This window comes from Phalacrocorax carbo, chromosome 1 (genome assembly GCF_963921805.1).
Source record: "Phalacrocorax carbo chromosome 1, bPhaCar2.1, whole genome shotgun sequence".
In the NCBI taxonomy this organism is placed as follows: Eukaryota; Metazoa; Chordata; class Aves; order Suliformes; family Phalacrocoracidae; genus Phalacrocorax; species Phalacrocorax carbo.
Window position 1 is genome coordinate 22,749,785 of NC_087513.1, and position 21,078 is coordinate 22,770,862.

A 21,078-nucleotide genomic window follows, 5' to 3' on the forward strand; every position below is an offset into this window, starting at 1 on the left:
CCCTTTGTACGTGGGCTGCGGACAGGACCGTATTTCCCAGTGGAAGTTTATTTTCATGTTGTTTATATTGGCATGCTGCTCATGAGCCGAGTGACCCCGGAGAGCAGCATGGGCTGGTGCTCTCTGCTGATTGCACCCTGCCCCAGGATTGAATCCGTATCAGAGGCTGTTTACTGGCATCACCAGAGGATGTCCGCCTGTGGGGCAGGGCCACAGGCCGGCTTGTAAGGGCTGCAGTGGTACCTGGTGAGCTTTGTTCCCACAGCCCAGCACACAAGCAGAAGTGCTTCATCCCAGCTCAGTCCTCTTTCTTCAGCAATTAATTCCTGTCTCATCTTGATGGACCTATTAGCTCTCTCCACTACCCTGGAGGACTGTGGATGGCAGGAGATGCAAGTTAACTGATGCACTCCCACCCCTTCCAGGAACTTCTGGACTGATACACCTGTTGAGTGGTTTCCTTTGTCTGAATCAGTTAAGGCTGGAGGACCACATCCATTCAATACGACACACAGACACCAAACCGCAGAGTTAGCAGTAGCCTCACATGCTGCCATTGCCTCTGTCCATCTTGCTGTTCTATCAGTGGCAACAGATACAAACCGACACAAACCCTCCTTCAACTTCTTGAAAGGGCCCACACAATCAATTTGCCACTGTTCAAGCGGTGCCCACTCCCAGGGGTCAAATGCCAAAGTGGATTTACAGTTCATTGCAACGGGTTTTCACCATCCACATGCTCCATGGACTTCCACAGAGACTGTGAAGACTGGGATTTTAAATCCCAATTTATTCAGCCTTCATTGCACCTCCTGAGCCTCCTGGGTCAGGAAGAGGGCGTGTCCGGCTGGAACCACCCCGTACTCTTCGTTTAATACCCCTGTTTCTGTTTTACTTTTAGACCAGCACTTCACTGACTTGGGGACTCCTCTGTTCACTTCCCTTTCTGAGGCAGCAGCACAATACAGTTTTCCCTCAGACAGATTTATCTTGAACTGAGACAGGAAATTCATTCCCCCCACCTTTTACCAGAATTATCCACCCATCCAGTTTATCTTCCCCTACCCACAACTGGGCTTCTACATCTTTTCCCCTTCCCACTCCCTTTAGCTAGGAGCAGCAGACCCTGATAATCTAACAACATTGTCTCTGATCCTGTAACAATTAAGAAAGTAACTTCCCACCCCCCCCCCACCCTTCAACAGACATCGTACCTCCACGCAGCCCCTTCCCCCCGCACACCAGGTCAGTGTGGTGGAGGTTAATACCACTGACACCAGCGGCTGAGACTCCTAATCTTTAAAGGCTGCTACGGGTGGGTATAGCTTTCGCTTTGGGATAGTGGGGGGAGCTGATGTATCCATCTCCTTCAGTTTTTCCCAAATCTCCTCTTGCTTCATTCCCTTTTCCTGAATTATTTTCTTCATTTTGGCAAGTAAAACTCCTGTGGGCTGACTATCTAGCTCTCCTTCATTCACCCCCTGGTTTATTAAATATCTCCAAATTGTCCCTCTAGGAATGTATTTCCTCCCCTTTGCCCCCATCCCATCCTTCACCTTCCCTTTCCCCTCAGCCCCCACCAGGGTCCCCATGTTCTCCAAAGTAGCCACGCATTCCCCGAGGGGGCGGCCGATTAAAGCAGACCCCAGACTGATGAAAAACCCCTTGTGCAGCTCGGGAGCACGGCACGCCAGCACCCCCACATCCCCCTGCTCCACATTCATCCCAAAGATGTCAAAGTCAGCGGTCACTGGTTTCTCCCTTTGCTTTAACACCCGGAGTAAGACATTCCCACACATGTAGGCCGATGCCTCCTGGACATCTCTCCAAGGCGCCCCCTCCATGTTATCTTTGAGAGGCTCGTACTCTCCCAAATTTCGGATCACCAGCCTTAATATCTCCCCCCCCAGCACCTCATCGGCAGGCAGGGCTCTGATAATCGCCCCTACCTTGGGCCACGGCAGCCCGATGGCCGTCACCACCTGCTTTGCCGCCTCGTGGGTGAAGGGAGTGCCCTGCTCCAGGGCCCAAATCCGGTTCACCCACACGGGCCATCCCTCGTTCTGTTTCCTCCAAACCTCTTTCATGGCTGCCTCCCCCACTCCCTGGCTTTTTTCTCCCTCCGTCGGCTTTACTTTCCTAGCATCCACAGCACCCACCCCTGGCACCGGTGACTCTTCCTGCGCCTCCAAACTCCAGCCATGCCCATCCCACACCTCCGGGTCCCAGTCTGCCTGTCTGAGAGAGACGGCCTTCCCCCCATCCAGACCCTTTTCCAGGGACAGCAGGGTGCCCAAGCACTGCACCTTCCTTCTCAGCCGGGCATTCTCAGCCGCCTCAGCCCGCAGCTCTTCCCTCAGCTTGTGCAGCTGCTCGGCCTGCTCGCCCGGCAGCGAGCTATCGCACCGCAGCGCCAGGATCTCATTGCGAGCCACCTGCAGATTGTTTTGCAGGTTCTGGATACACTGCTCCTTCTCCTCCACCACCGCCTGCAAGACCTGGGCCAGATCGAACAGCAGCCACTGCAGGGCCGAGCACTTCTTCTCCCCCTTGGGATGGTACGCCGACACGTAATTCAGCCAGTGTCTTTCCGCAGCCTTCAAGGTGGGGTCCTGCCTGATGACTTTATAGTCCCAGGGGTCTCCCCCGTGCTCCAGCATGGCCTGCACCAGCAGACCCCTCTCCTCCTGCCTCAGCTTGCTTTCCGGATCCTCCTTGTCCTTCGGTTTCCCTCCCCTCGTTAGCCAGGACATCTTCACTTAAGCCCAGCCGTGCCGCCCCCCGGGGCTTTCCCTCTGCAGGCCTGAGGCGCACCTGATGCAAACGCACCGTCCGCCGACTAACGGGGGCGACACCAGGGCACCAGCAAAGCGGCGGCGCCCCCGCCCAGGCCCGGGACCTGCCGGCGGCTCTAGCCAGCGGCCCCTGGCGATGCCTCCGAGCGGGCTGAGCCTGCGCCGCAGGGACGGCTCTTATCCACCCGCCCCACCTCCGCGCTCCCGGTGACCCGCCGCCCCCCGACAGCCCGCCGGACCGAGCGCCGCTCCGCCCTCGCCGGCCGGCCGGCGGATGGGACGTCCCCCCCGCGGGCGGGGCTCTGTCGCCGTCGCCCCGCCGGCAGGGGCGGATGGCCGCGGCGCTGCGCAGCGCTCGCCGCTTCCTGCTGCTGCCGCCGCAGCCAGCGGCGGGCCCGGGCCGGCTGGGCTGCCCCGGCGCCGCCATGCAGCAGCCCGCCGCGCTCCCGGCGCGGCCCGGCGGCCCCGAGGGCGGCGCGCAGGCGGGCGGCGGGGGCTGGTTGGGCGCGCTGCGCTTTGACAACCTGGCGCTGCGCTCGCTGCCGGTGGACGCCTCGGAGGAGGGCGGGCCGCGGGCCGTGCCCGGCGCCTGCTTCTGCCGGGTGCGCCCCAGCCCGCTGCAGAACCCGCGGCTGGTGGCCATGTCGCTGCCGGCGCTGGCGCTGCTGGGGCTGGAGGCGCCGGCGGCCGATCCGGAGGCGGCGGAGGCCGAGGCGGCGCTGTACTTCAGCGGGAACCGGCTGCTGGCGGGCTCGGAGCCCGCGGCGCACTGCTACTGCGGCCACCAGTTCGGCAGCTTCGCGGGGCAGCTGGGCGACGGCGCCGCCATGTACCTGGGCGAGGTGCTGGGCCCGGGGGGCGAGCGCTGGGAGATCCAGCTCAAGGGCGCCGGCCTCACCCCCTTCTCCCGGTAAGGGCCGGCCGGGGCGGGGAGCGGGGGCGGGGCGGCGCGGGGAAGCTCCGTTTTGGAGGAGCGGTACCCCTACCCCCCGCGCGAAGCCCCCCCTGCGTGGCGAGCTGGCCGTGCGGGGCGGCGGGACGGGCTCCCCTGCCCGCCCACGGCGCTGGCGGGGCGCTGCGCCGGCTGGTTCGTGCTGAGGAGCGGTCCCCGAGGCAGGGGCCATCCCTTGACCCCTCGTGGTTTGGTTTGGTTGTTTTTATCTTCGCTCCAGCAGGCGTAACGCCTAAATGCCAAACCAGAAGGCGGCAAAATATTCCTCTAGAAAATAAGGGTGTAATTGCGTTTCCTTCAGGTGGTACGTTACTGCTGACCCCGGTTACCCTCCTCAGAGGCTTTTCCCCTTTAGGAGGATGCAGACCGGGATGGAAGCGGGGAGGGCAGCGTGCTGCCCTCCTGCCCTATGGCCCACGCAAGGGGTGCTTAAAATGGGGGTGTTTGGGTGGTGTGTCCTGCTGGTCCCTCTGCCAGCAGTGCCTTTCCTATGTCCTTCCTGGCTGTGGGAGGGAACAGTGGTAAAGCCCCAAAAGTGGCACGTTGACCAAATTCCTGCAAGGGATGGATATCGTCATTAGTCAGTTTAGCCTGCACCACTTTAAATCTTTCAGGTTATTTTCCCCAGTTGCATTTCCTATATTTTGTGTTCCAGCAGCGCACAGGCTCGGTAACACCTTAGTTTCAAACATGTGGCACTCTGAAGGCCTCTTCCAGGTCTGTGAAGGTTAAGGAAATCACAGTGAAAATCCCAGATGTGGTGGTAGTGTTCTAGGTCTGCCCTGTGCGGCTCTCCTGTGTGCCTGTGGCTCCTGACGTGCTGGGAGTGTGGGCTGAGAACCACCCGCGCCTGCTCCATTCACTCGGTATCTGTTAAATAAGCTAGTTTGCTATTTGCTGTCTGTTGAGGGTTTTTTTTAATGCAACTGCTATGCATGCCTAGATTAAACACCCCATTTCTACTTTATTTACCTAGAGAGATCCAAAATACTATTATTTTTCCCAAGGTATGACAATAGCCATTTTATTAAGAGGAAACTAGTGACTTATTACATAATAAAATAGCTATACCCATCTAGAATTTTTAAATTTCTTTGAAAGACCCTATTGCATCAATAAAAACAACAGTGTTCATGCTTAGAAGGGGTATCTGTAACTGGAAGGTGTATTTTCTTCTGTTATGTGTTGTCTTCGTTGCAAGTGTGTTGTGTCCGTCTAATCGAGCTTTAACAGAACTTTGAAGGTCCATCTTTTCTTCACAGATCTGCCACTACTTTGCTCTGTGACTGTGGACAGAGCACCTCACTTCTAGGCTTTTGTTCCTCCGCTGCCAAGGGGGGAGACAGGAGATCCTGCCTTCATAGCCTCAACGCTGTCCGTGTCTTCTTGTTGCAGACAAGCTGACGGTCGGAAAGTCCTGCGGTCGAGCATACGGGAGTTCCTGTGCAGCGAGGCTATGTTTCACCTAGGAATACCAACAACGAGGGCTGGAACGTGTGTGACATCTGACTCAAAAGTCATCCGTGACATATTTTATGATGGGAATCCAAAAAGTGAAAGGTGTACAGTTGTTCTGAGAATAGCTTCTACGTTTATAAGGTAGAAGGCTGTTTCAGTTGGGTTTTTTATTCTTTTAAAGCCATGCACAGCAGTCTCTTAAAATACCTTTTTAAGTGTATTACCGTAACAGCACTATTTGCGTGTTGCTTGTTCTGGAGGCATGGAACTATTTTTGTCAGGCTGTAGGAAGCCGTTCCTCTTGCCCAGTGGATGGGATGAGCTGGTGTCTTTGCACGCAGACAAACACAAAGGATGCTGGCCTGGTAGAAAGAAGAACTGTGTTCTGCAGACCTCAGAAGAGATATTTCATGTTTATGCCTGCACAGAATATGTGGGTTTTTTTCTGATGTTGGTAGTAGTGGTGGTTTATAGCTGTACCCTTAATTCCAAAGCTGTTCTAATGTAGTACTGTCAGTGTTTGGGTGTACTTTCTCTGTCTGAGAAGTGTACGAGGTTCCTGCCCTGACACAAAACGTTAGGAGATTCAGGAAGTTACGTTGCTTCATGTAAGGTAACAATATTGGAGGAAGATGAGGCATAAAGAATATGTGCATGCATATGTAGGTGTATATATGTATGCATGCCTCCGTGCATGTATACGTATATGCGTGAAAAAATCTTATGTGCTTGATGTACAGTCTAGCATTTTAAGTAAGTCCTATTCCTGCACATTTAGTCAGGATAAGAATTCTTCTGAAGAAGTGGCTGTAAGAAACCTTGATGAGCTGGTCTCCAGTATTGGCTCGGGTCTTGATCTGCGAGTTCAGTTAGACGTGGACGTATGTGCTTCCTTGCGTTAAGTCACTGAGCCTCACTAGGTTCAGTGTAGGAATCTTGCAGGTCTTTTCTCTCAGTCAGTTGGAGGATTGGTGTTAAACTCAAGGATGATGTGGTGTTATTGTAACAACAGTAAATGTTTTTACTACCTGAAACATCAGATGAAGTTAATAGTACCAGATAATACTAAAACATGTTTTCATTATTTTAAAACAGATTTGGTTCTTTTGAAATTTTTAAACCTACTGATGAATACACAGGACGCAAGGGTCCCAGTGTTAACCGAAATGATATTCGAATACAGATGCTTGATTATGTGATCAGCACCTTCTATCCGGAAATCCAGGAGGCTTATTCAGACAACAGTATTCAGAGGAATGCCGCTTTCTTCAAAGAGGTAAGAAAGATCAGACTCTCTTCATAAATCTATAGTGTTCAGCTCTAGGAACTTCATCTGTGAGCACAGATGGCTGGAGTCAGTTAACAACTTGTATTTTCCAATTGCCTGAACTATTCTTTGAAGAAAACGCTCTTAACAGAACTGCTTATCTATGAAAGCATTGTTGATGTTTAACAAACCAATGAAAGCGGCTTAACCTTTCAACAGTAAATCATGATTTCTGTGCCCTGGGAGAGCTTCCCAAGGCTTGTCTCCATTTGCTGAGAGTGTCTTAGACTGCAAGGGGGAATTCTGGCCCTGACTGTCAGGTGATGAGTTCATGCTGCCAAGACGTCACTTGCAAAGCATCATCTTGTAAAACAGAGAGAACTTTGAGTCACTTCCTCTCTCATTTCCCAAATTACAAACAGGAAAGTTGACTGCAAATCGCTTCAACTTCAGGCTTTAGAATTGAAGTTTTTAAAGGCAGTCCAGCACTGCGAGGAAGTTGCAAAACTTTCAACTTTGGGGATGGTAAGGCACCGTGAGATAAATATGGCTTAGATATGGTGTTGTATCAGGTCATTCTGCAGTGGCTCAGAGGAGAGGCTGGGCAATTTCTCAGAGACCCATTTTGAACCTGTTTTCAATTACTGTATCAATTTAGACCTTAACAATTACTGGAGATCCATAATAAAAATGAGAACTATAACATTAGGAAATGTAGAATTGCTATATTTCTCTTTGAAGTAAAACATACGTAAATTAATTGTACATACACTTTATCTCCTGAATACACCTTTTGCCGCACTCTTGGTATTGCATTGCTATTCTTGACATTGAATTTCTGTTACTATGTTCCTTTGTCTCAGTGAGCAAAGGAGGCGTTTGGGGTAAGGGAATAAGAAGCCTCTCTTTGTGTTTTAGTGATTAGTGTATAGGAATGCTACCCTTGCAGAAGGGATCCAGTTTGATATTACTGGAGAACTATAATAAAGGCTCCTATTTGGATCACCTTAAATTCAAATCATGTTACAGCCCAAATAAGAATGTTATAGCTAGCCAGTAAACAGAATAATTAAAAAAAAACCACAGTCTAATACACTTGGCTAGTCTACGTAAAAGCAGTTGTGGTGCTTTGAAACCTGAAATGATCTGGTAGGGACTGAGGGAATGGCTGCAACGTGATGCATGTTCAGAACAGACCAATGAGAGGCCAAAAGGCAGGCTTAAAATCTGACATTCTCTAAATTCTGTGGGGTTTTAATTTCTGGGAGGTTTTTTGTTTTGGGCTTTTTTGTTTGGTGTGGTTTGTTTTTTGGGTTGGTGGGGGTTTGGGGTTTTGGGGGGTTTTTCGCTTTAACGCAGCCTGTGCATACTTGCATTCGTTCTTCAAAAGCAAGCTGTGGCTTGGTCCACTGCTGGGTGCTGAAGAGTTTAACTTCACTGGACAGGCCTTTTGCATTTGAATGATTGGAGCTGATGAGGAGAATTGAGGCTTGTCACCCACCACGTGCGTGCCCAGCTCTGTAGTTGATGGCATGTTCACTTTCTGATGGCAGAAAAGTCATGGGACTTGGGGATGTTTGTGGCCGTCTGTGTGTGTCCAGTCCTGCTTCTTTCTGCTTTCGGCAGTTTTTCCTGGTCCAGTTACTACTGGTTTCCTCCCCCCATCCTGACACCCTCCCTTTATTGCCTGTGTCTCCATATCGTTGTGTGTTCGTTGTGCTTCTGCCCATGCCTGTCTGCGCTCCATGCCTGTGCTAGCGTTGCCTCTTCATGTTTTCCTGCCTCCTTAGTGGAGACTTTCCACACCTTTCTCCACCTGAAAAGCACCCCAGTCCCTTACCTAATTTGACAAACGTCCATATTTTTCTATAGTGGGGAAGTGCTGCTAGCTCAAGTCTCCTGTGTTTTGTCTTTCTTTTTGCACTGTGGAAGAAATGGAGGAAAAAAAGTACAAATGATTGCATTTGGCAGCACTGTCTAGGAAGCAAACACCATTATCTGTACTTTTCAGATAATTTGTAGGTGTTGTTTAAATGAGCATGTCCTTGAGATAGTGCTCTTATTTATATATGCACCATACTTGTTTTCTAGCATGGCTAGCAGTAGAGAAACATGATCAAAAAGAAAAACGGTCAAAGTGAGTGCAAAGTCATCTCTTTCTAATCAATATACCCATCTTTGAGTGGCGCTCAAGCTTTAATTGGTGTCAGGTGTTCTCATTAGCAGGATTTCTTTTTTACCAGAACACTGGCAGTGTGTGATGCCATCATACAAAGACCTCCAGCAGTCATAAGCTGCCTTGCTGCTGGTGTGCTTTCATCCTAACCCTGGCGGCTGGGAAATTTTTTATTTTTAGGTTTTACCCTCTCCCTGGCACAGAGCCATCACACAGGGTGTGTCTCCCTTACTGGTTTATAGCATGCCAGTAATCAGTTTTGGACACGTGTAGCTGACTGTCCACTGCTCCGTGAAGCAGCGTTCAGAGAAAACAGGTAGAGTCCCTAATGTGAGAATATTGTAAAAACTAGAAGCATGGGATCTCAAGGTGAACCAAAATCTTCTGTGTCATTTGTGGTTTTTACCATATTATCCCAGGGCAAGGTTTCATAGGGCATATCTAGTTGTAGTTGACAGGTGGGCTAATTTAGTTAAAAAACTAGAACTATTTTAAAATATTAAACTATTTATTTAAAGAATGAGGCACATGCAGTGATTGCAGTCAAGGATTCCACAACAATAACTCTCATTTAAGCAACAGAAAAACTCTGATGAAGCATGCATTTGGCAAAGAATTGAATTTAAGTAAAATTGCCGTTCCTGGAATATTTTTACTTAACCTTGTAGCTTTTTTCCCCTCTCAGCAAATTGAGGGAGGTGCTTATCACTGCTAAAACTTGTTAGCAGGGAATAATTTTTTTTTTGTGTACATCACTCCTACAATACCAGGTAAACCAAAAGACTAACTTTACATTGGGCTTTGTTGCATATAGTTAATTTTACTTCTTAGACTTTGCTTACATTTTCTCATGCCTGTAGTTAAAGGGTCTTTAAAACTAGTAGTAAGCAAAAGAATATATTTCTATAATGACTAGAATTGTACGCAAGGCTGGTGTCAAACAGTTTCCCTTATTCCAGCATTCCATCTCCAGTATGTTTTAAAGCTGTCCAGATGACCTGCAAGTCAAGCATGGAAGGAAAGAAGAGGAGGCAAACAGAAATGGGAGACTGAGAAACAGGGCAGTTACTAACAGGAGAGAGGCAAGCTGTCCTTAAGATATTTGTGGATGTGGCATGCTGCCAGAGTCTGCTTCCATCAGAGCTCTAGAAACATCAGTTCAGACTAGGAAATGCGTGGAAACACAGGAATGTATTGGAAATACAGTGTGTTGAAAAATTAAAAAATATCTTTTAGATAACAAAACGGACAGCAAGATTGGTTGCTGAATGGCAATGTGTCGGGTTTTGCCATGGCGTGCTGAATACAGATAATATGAGCATAGTTGGACTAACCATCGACTACGGCCCTTTTGGATTTATGGACAGGTTAGTGTGGCATAATTACTTGAAATGAGCATATGTATTTGCTATGTAGAACAATCCTGATGTTCACGACTGTGTTAATATTTTAACTCTAAAGTAGATTTATGAGCCCTCTTTGTGGCAAAGTAGTATAAGTTAGTTCTAGTTGTGCTATAGTTCCTCTTTGCAACTTCTTTTGAACTGTATACACATCATCTCTAACGCTTAAACTCCTCTCGTAGCCTGTTTGTCAGTGCTTGAGAGGGCAGGAAAACCTCCAGTGAGGTAACTCTGGGAAGAGAATCGAGGAGTGTTCCCTTTCAAATTTTTTAGTTTCCTAGGGGAACCTAAACTAATAAAAATAATACTTCTCATGGTATTGGTGTCCAGATAACTAGAAGAATGCTAACTATTTCTTCATTTGTAGATATGACCCTGAGCACATTTGCAATGGTTCTGATAATACAGGGCGCTATGCTTACAACAAGCAGCCAGAGATATGCAAGTGGAACCTGGGGAAACTTGCTGAAGCCCTAGTTCCAGAACTGCCCTTGGAAATAAGTGAGCTCATCCTGGAAGAGGAATATGATGCAGAATTTGAGAAACATTATTTATGGAAGATGAGGAGGAAATTAGGCTTAATCCAGCTGGAATTAGAAGAAGATAGTAAGCTCGTGTCTGAACTCCTTGAAACCATGCATCTCACAGGTTGGTGAGAAGCACAGCAAGTTATTATTTAATAGCCCATCAGTATCTTACAGTCAAACAAAAATGTAGTTTTTTGTCATGACTTTACAAGAAAGCAGTCTTGCACAAGTATGTTGTCATCTGAGAGAAGAAAAGACTGAAAAACCAGTTACTTTCTTGTGAATGTTGTCTTATACAGGACTCCCCTGTCTCACATTTGCACCCTCACTGAATGAGTGGTTTATTTGCCCCTTCAGAGCAGTGACCTGTACTGCTGCAGGGGAGGGGGGTGTGTGTGTGTGTTTTAGGAAGGAGGTATGGGACTTGTTTTCCTGCTGATTTATTAGTTGCATTACTCACAGAACTCACTTTTTCAGGTGGAGACTTCACAAATATTTTCTACTTGCTGAGCTCATTCTCTGTAGACTCTGATCCTTCAGAATTGGAAGATTTCTTAGACAAGCTCACAAGTCAGTGTGCTTCTGTGGAAGAACTGAAAGTTGCTTTCAAACCACAGATGGATCCAAGGTAATACTCTTTCTTACTTAAATGCCTTTGGCCTGTGCTTTTAGTTTCATCATAACCATAATGAACTCTGCATGCTATGTAATATTGGGCTAAATTTGGAAATTTCACTGTTAAGTAGATGCATCATGATGTACAGCAGTGCAAATTCTTGTGTATTTTGTGACTGATGAATGCTCAGCAGTGACTTGCAGCAATTGGCTCTTGGGCTAACATTGTCTGAGCTTTTGGTTGGCCCCTCTTTTTTTTTTTTTTTTAATCTCCACTGTCTCCGCTGACTAAGGCGATGACAGTGCCAGATAGTGAAGTGATACAGAAATATTTTATAGAAGAAATGGATTTACTATGTTCTGCCAATGTTCCGGCAGCAAATAATCGCAATGTTCTGGGCTAAGTATAGCCTAAATGCATACTTCAGGCTCTGAGACCTGTGTGATGCTGTCCCATTTGGTGGGTTATGTTCTGCAGCCCAGCTGCTCTGAGCATGGAGAAATAGTAAGTTTTGTTCAACTGCTGCTTATAACAGTGATTGCGGCACCTTTTCACGTTTTGGAGCCATAGAAAACAGTGAATAAGTCATTAATTTGTTAGGTTTTTTCTAGCATCTTCCCAGATGAGGGGAAAAAATTAAAGTGGGGATATTTTGGGTTGAGTTGTCCCTCCTGTTTAATGAGTATTCCAGGAAGGTAATGCGCCTGCAGAATTCTTCAGCTTTTTCTATGTGTTGACATTGCAGTTAACTTGGAGAAAGCAGGGAGTTGAGAAGATGGACTGGTGTGAAACTTGTATGAACAAGTTTGGTGTTATGCCAGGGTGGTTGGCTGTAGTCATTTATCATTTTGGAGTTACTACTGGTTACTTAAGTTTTAGTGATGATACACTGAAATGAAAGGGAACTAAATTAAGGTGGTGGATACTGCTTATTTAATTAAGTTCCAGGTTTCAGCTACTTTAAAATTGTAAACAGGTACCATGCAATATGGAGATCACTCAAGTGACAGATGAGACAATTTTTTTTTTTAAACATTACATTCAGGCTTAGAGGAACATGAAAAGTAGCTGTAAATCATCATTATATGGATGTGAAGCTTTGGAAGGGCATAGTACTGTGTTAAAGTGACTGCTAAACTGATTTTTATCACACCACTTAGATATCATAGAGCTGGGCAAGTCAGGTGTGTAAATCAGGTTTGGATAGTACTTTATATAAATTCAAAAATCAAAGCACCTAGCTTATCTCTGCTTATTAGAAGTAGGAAAATACAATCTGATATAATGAGTTGTGTGTTTTGAGGTCAGGGAATAATGTTTCTTTTATCCTTTGTTTATAAATGCATTCACAGAAGGAAATAAAAATAGTGTATTTTGATATTCTGCAACTTATATTCTTTGGGTCTTTTTGTTTTACCTTTTGCTGTAGTGCAATTATTAATCCAGGAAATACAAAAGTTAGCTGTATGGTATCGAAAATAAGGTGAAGCTGTGTCATGGTTCAGCCTCACCTGGCAACTGAACACCACGCAGCCGCTCACTCGCTCCCCCCCCCACCCCTGTGGGATGGGGAAGAGAATCGGACGAGCAAAAGAACTTGTGGGTTGAGATAAGCACAGTTTAATGATTACAACAAAGTAATAATAATGATTATGATAATAATGACAATAATGTTAATATAATAAAATGGAAAAGGAAGGGAAAGGGGGAAAAAAAGGGAGAAAAACCACAGAAACACAAACAATACAACCGCTCACCACCCGCCAACCAACGCTGCCGGTCCCTGAGCCGCGATTGCTGCCTCCCTCCCCCGGCCAGCCCCTCCCAGGTAACACACTGGGCATGACGTTACATGATATGGAATATCCCTTTGGTCAGTTTGAATCCGCGCTCTCAGCTGTGCCCCCTCCCCTCCCAGCTTCTTGTGCACCCAGCAGAGCATGGGAAGCTGGAAAAGTCCTTGACTAGTACAAGCACTACCCAGCAACAGCCCAAAACATCTGTGTGTTATCTCAACGTTTTTTTTTCCATGCTAAGTTCAAAGCACAGCACTGTGCCAGCTAGAGTGAAGAAAATTAACTCTATCCCAGCTAAAACCATGACAAGCTGTTGTACAGCATCAGCTGACACAGTCAAATATAAAAAGACACGGTCCTAGTCAAGCTTGCAGCAAAACAACCTGGATGCTGTTAGGAAATTATTACCACAAAGCAGTTCTCATTCTGTGACTTAGACTGGCTAGCTTAAAAGAAAAAAAAGACAAAACCAAAATATAGACAAACTGCTCTCTCATATGACTTAAATGAAGAATCTTTCCCATATTATTTTAGTTTTTCTTAATACTGGTAAGATTAGTACATGTTAGATCCTTATTCTGCATGCTGTTACAGTATTAATGTTAGGAAAAGAAATTAAAAAAAACCCAAACCCTATGTATTGTATTGATACCTAAGTAAAATCATATTCCTCATTCCAATTTCCTTTCAAAGTTCCAAGAGTGTTTTGATGAGAATTGCACATCTAAACCCAATTGATAATTCTGAAAACCAACTGTCTGCAATTTATGTACCGCAGGAATGTGAATTAAACGCACGGAAGAAGAGGGAAGGAGCAGTAAAATTAGCATAATTTGTTATAAATTTGTTCTTTTAATTATAAAGTACTGTTATTTAACTTCTCTAGTGAGATCATAGGTTATTGTGAATGTTTTTATACCTGCTTTGTGGTTGCAAAAAGATGGTTCTTGACAGGCAGCTGAACTTCAATATCTAATGTGTTTGTTCCTCTTTGTTCCCAGACAACTGTCAATGATGCTCATGCTGGCTCAGTCTAATCCTCAGCTGTTTGCATTAATTGGAACAAAAGCTAATATAAATAAAGAATTAGAACGTATCGAGCAATTCTCTAAACTGCAGCAGTTAACAGCAGCTGATTTACTCAGCAGAAATAAAAGACACTGGAAAGAATGGCTGGAGAAATACAGGTAAGGTTTCTCAGTATTCAGAGCAGTATACTTGTGCTGCGTTTTACTTGAGCGCAGTGTGCCTGTCTCACGAAAGAAAAGACACCCTGTCTCAAAGCATGTAGGTTGGGAGGGACGGGGGGCATGCAGCTCAGAATATTAACTACGAGATCAGTATCCGTGGTGCTGTGCAAGTTCAAGGGCATCTGTGTATTTTGTTTACTAGATTTTGGGGAGGGGTAGGGTATAGAAATCACCTTGCATCAAATCTAGTATTAAAAGTGCTTCAGGAATGTTGATGTTGATTCTAGCAGAGACTAATTTTGGCTGTGAGCTATCAAGTGCTCAGTAACTACAGTTGACTGGTCTCTAAGCACTTTATAATTTTACTTTTTTTCTGAAAGAAAAATCTATGTGTTAATACAGAAAGCAAGTAGAAGTGTTCTTAATCAAAGAGTAGCTGTGAGAAGTCACGGCCAAAAAAAATGTCCGGACTATTCCAACAGGCATAACTTAAAATCCTAAAAATCAGTGCTAGCAGGAGATTTTCTATAAAGAAAACCCCTTGGTAGAGCATTAGCAGTTCCTTCTGTATGGATTAGGTGAGGACTCCTTTCCTCAGCTGGCTGGCTGTGATTTTGTTCTCCAGCAGGGCTCAGAGCTTTAGCAAGTATTCCCGCTAACGGGTAGATCAGACTGCCTCAGCTGTGTTGTATCCCTTTACTTTCAGCAGAACATCGAAAGCTTTAACCAATAAACAACTGTAGAAATACTTAAGCCATGTTCTGAAGTGAAGGTTTTTGCAGAGCAGTGCAGGACAGACCGTGCACCAGCGTCACAATGTGACTGTTCAGAGAATATGCAAGGTGTGCTGCTTCCTCAGGCCTCATTAGGACCTGCTGATGGTCTGTAATGCTGTTTTTAAATGAAGTAGTGTATTGTAATCTGTTGTGCTGGATTTTATAAACTGAGACCATTATAGGTGACATAATATTAAGAACTGCAAGCTAAGGATCTCAAGGCAAGGAAACAGGTCAACTTTAACATGTGATTCTTGAACCAAACCAGTTGCTTTCACTTGCTTAATTTCAGAGTCCGTTTGCAAAAAGAAACAGAGAGTGTCAGTGATGCTGATGCCTGGAATACTGAGCGTGTGAAGGTCATGAATTCAAACAATCCAAAATACATCTTGAGAAATTATATTGCCCAGAATGCCATAGAAGCAGCTGAAAATGGGGATTTCTCAGAGGTATGCTGTTGCTACATAACACCTCTCTAGGTTTGCATGGATGTGTACTGGGGCTGTTGATGACCGACGTTACGCTGGGCAAGATTCATTCTGCCATCTCAGGCAGTAAGGGGATTAGGAATTTACTGTTCCAAAGGTCCGTATTATTTTTGAGGGAACTGTTTTGAGGATTTTAATGACTGCAGAACAAAGAAAGGAATTGAAAAAACTGAATCTGAACCAGCTTTTGTAGGCTGATCCCAGGACAAGATGTTTACCCCTGCTTTTACTGTCTTCAGAATGGCGTTTACCTTGGGAGGCAGGTGGGGATTAATTTGTACTTGGTCTTTGCTGTGCTAAGTGTTATCTTTTAAAACATATGGCTTTCACCTGTGGAGTTCAGTATGTGGATTGTTACATGCATAATTTGGGAAAATTAATTTATTTTGAGAAACGACATATGAACTTGTATTTCAGACTTGCATTTCAAGTTACTTGAGCTTGAGTTCTCTACAGATACAAACTCAGCCAGTTACAATTTTACAGTTTTCAGCTTACTTGATATGCATACTGTTCATGTGTTTCATATTGGCTTGTCTGGAGTTTGTGTATTAAATACAATATACTCAATCATTATCTGGTGTGAGGTTCTTCTCTACATTGTTTTGCCTTCACTTCCTAAATTCTGATAACCATGCTGTCTTTTCTGTCTAGGTAAGAAATGTCCTGAAACTCTTGGAGAATCCATTCCAGGAAGCCGAAGGCTTCAGGGAGGTACAGGAAGATACTGAAGAGGAGGGGGCAACTGCTACAGCAGCTGCTTGTGCTCAAGAGACCAGAAGCAGACTACCATATTGCAGTAAACCTCCACTGTGGGCTTCGGAGCTCTGCGTTACATGATCTTCATAACTGCCTTGTTTTATTTCTTGCTGTGAACTGAAGACTCTGATCCTCCTTCAGCAGTGAAGAATTCAGCAAGGCAAACATCAAAGTGCTATTAAGTTATTGAAACAGCCCTACATTTGGATGCGTCTGCAGCGGTCTTCAGCTGTGTGTCATTTGAAGCAATCATGGGTCAGCAGAACAAACGAATGGCAATTGATAGTCTGTAAACATCAGTAATTTAAATGTTTTGAGACTGAAAGTCCTTCCTTTATTCATACCGCATTGCAAGTAGAAAGCAATATTTTACGTTGAGGCAGGCTGAATTTCGAACATCCAAATGGAGGTGTTACGTGAAGACAAAAATAGCAAGTCAGGAATCTGATCTGTTTTTGTCTGATGTCTTAACTAATAGTACTTCTAACATTTATTTACTGCTTTCTCTATGCAGGGACTTCTAGTCCTCTTTAATGGAGGAATAGATTCACCGTTGCTTGTTTTAAGCTATGTTTCATTTAATTAAGTAGTTAATTTCTTGTGAACCTTCAGATTGATATTTATTTTTAGAGAATTTGTGCAGGCTAGGGTTTGGGGGGAGCAACTGAATGTAATGGGTTTGGTTTTGGTTTTAGTTTTTGTTGTTTGTTGTTTGTTGTTTTTTAAACACAGTAGGAGCAGAATTAAGGGAGACTATGTCTATATTTGCACTTGAAAATCATGGTGGTAAAGTTTCTTCAGGTTCAGTATATTTGCATACAACATGTGTAAATATTTACTAAAATCATGTGTGCAGTTTGTAAGCCAATTGGCTTGGGCAAGGTCAGTTAGCCAAATTAGCGTGAACCTTGAACTACCCCAGAACTCAAATCCAGGTTCACTGTCTGTCTGTGTGCTCTTCAGAGTCTCCTTGTCCGAGAAGCGTGCAGGCAGGGTCAGTGGGAGTCCTCCATTCCCACTCCGGGCTGTACCACTTTGTTTGCTTCCATGGTCTTTGAAAAGCTTTGCGCTGAAAGTTGCTGTTCAGGAAACGTGCTGTTTGAGCTTGTGTGAAAGCTTATAGAGGATATGGGAGGAGGACGGGAGCTCACTTGCTTTCGGGTTACTTATAGATAGTGTTTTAGTTGAGGTTTCAGGGGAAAGTTGGTTGCCATTATTGCCACATGAGCAAAAAAAGTTGTTCCTTACATTAGTTATTACTTAACTTTCTGAATTTCTTTCTAAAAGACTCTATTACTGGTTCAGATACCTGAAATCTTGGGAAAATTTTGGTTTAATGCAAAGGTTTCTCTTTTCCAAAGTGACTACCGTCTTACACTGTGAGTTTAAGTGTATCCTAGTAAATTCTTCCTCCACCCCTGTGCAAGCTTGGTGTTCGCTCAGGTTGAATTGTGCTCTTTTAAGTCTTCCTCAAAATACAAGCTATCAAAAACCAGAGAGAACAGTTGGGCTACTGCTTATCCATCTGTACCACTAATCAACCTGTCCTCCTGCTGGCACGGTAAATAGGTGATGCTTTGAATGTAAACATCATTCTGTCTCGCCTTCGAACTGGAGGGACTGATACAGAACAATGATTTGTGACAAACTGGAACATCTGACAAACCTGGCACTTCCTGTGACGTTTTGGGGTCCGTTCAGAAAAGGACAGACTTGAAGGTGTATTTGCCTCGGCTGTGGAAGAACGGTGTAGTTGAAAGAGGAAGTGCCTTGAAGAAGTGGGCAACGAGTAATGCTAGCGGGTGCAGCCAGTCGTCGTCTAGAGATAAGCCGTTTTTGTAGGAGTTTGTCACTGGGGATTATCGTTCCTCTGAACTTGGCAGTACTGGAACCAAACTGTTCAATGGAAACTTTAACAGAAAGTCAGTGCTGGGTAAAAAGGACCGCACCAGGGGAGGGGCGGGAGGGGAGGTCTGCTGGCAATTTGAAAGGCACTTCAAATATACCCCCTGGCAAATTTGCAGTGGTCTCTTATGCTGTGCCTGGTCCAGAAGGGAGTAACAGAGGGGAGAAGTTGCTCCCAGCTGATGCACACACCTCTGCGCTGATTTTGTTTTTTCTCAATTCATATCTTTCCTTTTGGGATGCAGAGGAGAACAGCACTTTGGAGGATCTCTGCCCAAGCTTTTGTCTTAACAGAATGGTCTAAAAAGTAATGATTTTACACCACACCTGAGTGATCAAGTCTTTTTAACTGTATTCTGATATTAATTTGGAGGGGTTGAGTAGACCTCTATCAATAATGGTATGGAGAAGGAGAATGATGATATAACCGTGTGTTTCCATATTGGAGAAGTTGAATTAACTTCCAAGTTAGTTTGTGTTTAAAGATATAAATTATTTTGCACCTATAAAGCCAAAAGCATGGAGACAGAGATACTTTGAAATAATTTGCTAGCAATTTTATTCTTAAAAAGAAAGTTGAATGTAACAGTGAGGAGTGAAAATGTGGTGTCGTTTCCCGCTAAATACATTCTTTGCTCGCATATAGATCAAGTGCAAGAGGTCTAGAAAGCTTGAAATGATGACTCCAGACCCTTGGTGTGGCTGCTTTGGTGTGCCACTCAGTGAAGTAATATTTGTAACTGATGCAGTATGTTCATGGACTGGTAGAAATACGAAGAGGGTATTCACACAGCCTAACTGCGCTGACATTCAACTGCTCTGTTTCCCAGTGCATACAATAATATCGGTGCTCTGTATTTGAAGAAGAGTGATGATCAGAAGCCAAGTGGAATGCTTGTGCTTTTGTAGCACCCTTATTTCAAAAGGCAGATAATAGTTTCGGCTCTGATGATAGTTTCTTCTGTTCTTGTTCCTGGAGCAGTGTGGAAGCAGGAGGTTGTTCAGGATAATTAGACCAGATTTTGTCCAGGAAAGAACTTTATCTCGTAGCTCAGTTCTTCAGAGAGAAGGGAATACAGCTTATAACATTTGGGAGTCTAAATACTTGAATCATAAATTGCTGCTTGATTTTTTTACAGCTTGTATTTGCAATAGGTAAACCTGAAAATAATATTTCTTACTGGTCAAATATTCTGCTTGTATAAAAGCCGTGGACTTGTGCTCAAAATGAATTGGTGACTCTTCACATCAACAGCTTTCTGTGGAAACACTTGATTAGGCTTAGTCTGTGGCTACACAGCCTGAGCTACCCTTGCATAAAAGCAAGTGGTACCCAGGTTACAGAACTGAAGGGAGAAGCTCTTGGAGACGGATCTCTGGATAGTCTCACGTCGTAGTAGGACTTCTCTCATCACTTCATAAAATCGCATCATAACTGTGCTTCATGGGCTTGTAAATCTATCTACACTTGCGGAATGTTTTACTGTCAGCTCTCACTTTGGCATGTCTTGTGGGGTTTTTTGTTTGTTTGTTTTGGGGTTTTTTGTTGTTTTTGGTTGGTTGGGGTTTGTTCGTTTTGGGTTGTTTTTTTCCCCAAACAAGTGCTATGGCTTTCTTTGATTCTTTTATTAAAAAAATTTTAAAATGCAATTCTGGTATTCTTGTTCATGCCTATTTCCTGAAAGTTTTGATGTTAGCCATACTGTTTAGCAGACTTCATTTCTTTAGAAGTATTTGCTCTGTGTCGTCATCAACACATGATGATGATGTAACATCATGCGTTATCTCATGAACAGATCAGTCTATGATCTGATGTCATCAGATGGTCAGGTTGTGTCACAGAAACCTTGGTTTGTACTTTTGCAGTGTTTTCTGAGGAGTGACTTATCACAGGTGCGGTCTCCTGCCTTGCCAGCGATTTTGGTGGTAGCTTGGAGCAAGGTAAGGACCCTAACCTTTTTGCAAAGAGAATCCTCCCTCTTAATTACTTGCCCGTAAGACCTATATGCTGACACCTCTTTAATTCCAGTGATGTAAGGAAGAGCAAAACCCACCATCTGATGTCAACAGATACAGGATGTGATTTTAAACTCTGCTCACAGAAATAGGCCTTTGGGTAGAAAGTGAAGATGTGTTTTGTTGGTTTAATCTGGATTGAGTGGTTTAAGCAGATTTTTATTTTTTTTTCCAAAGAGCTCAGTGATATCAGAGAAAATGGAACTCTTCGGAGTAGAAAACATCTAGTACAGAGCATGTTGGATGAGGTGGATGCCCTGGCACGTGGCCCAGTTGCACCTGAGGAAAAAGCGTATCAGGATCTAGCAATCTGTGCATAGGCTCTGCAGCATCTAGGGCAGCCTCTTACTCCTGCAGTCTGAGTACAGGGGACTTCCCATCGAGCTGTGAGGGCCCAGAGGCTCAGGAAGGAATTCACTGGGGAGGATCACTCTCCGCTTAACTCCACAGCAAGTTGTTGGCAGAGCCAAGGGGTTTATGTAGTCCCACACTTGGCTTTAAACCAGAACCAGCTCCCTGTTAATGTTACAGCAGCTATTTTAATGGATTACTTGGTTATTTATGCCTTCCTTTAGCACAGCTAATGCCTTTTCCTTGGTGGTGTTGATGGTGGGGGCTGAGGGGGGGGTGGAAGAGAAAGGAGAAATGTGGGTTTGAAGGGGAGAAACACTTGCCCAGGCAGCCAGATGAGCAGTGGCGTGTACTTGTTCTGAACCTTGGTGATGATGTAGCCAAAACTGGTTTTGGGCAGAGTCGCACAGACTGCGTGGTGCACGTAGGAGAGGTGGAGGGAGCTGGGTTTCTTCAGCCTTAGGAGAAGGCTAAGGGGAAATGCCTTGCTGGCTACAGCAGCTGTTGGGAGAGTGTAGAGAAGGTAGAGGTATTCTTCAGCTTACTTGCTTTTTAGGTAATACTAAAAATAATGAGTAATTAGGAATGTTGACAAGCATCTTG

At 45.0% G+C, this 21,078-nt stretch overlaps 1 protein-coding gene across 1 annotated transcript; it reads left to right on the forward strand.

The window, feature by feature from the left end:
- The first annotated feature begins 3,084 nt into the window (after positions 1–3,084).
- SELENOO (selenoprotein O) lies at positions 3,085–19,758 on the forward strand. The gene is made up of 9 exons (XM_064445893.1): positions 3,085–3,705; positions 5,143–5,346; positions 6,301–6,481; positions 9,885–10,015; positions 10,419–10,699; positions 11,056–11,206; positions 13,992–14,177; positions 15,249–15,405; positions 16,099–19,758. Exons 1-9 carry the CDS (start codon positions 3,128–3,130, stop codon positions 16,291–16,293), a joined length of 2,064 nt encoding a protein of 687 aa, XP_064301963.1. The 5' UTR covers positions 3,085–3,127; the 3' UTR covers positions 16,294–19,758.
- The last annotated feature ends 1,320 nt before the right edge of the window (positions 19,759–21,078 follow it).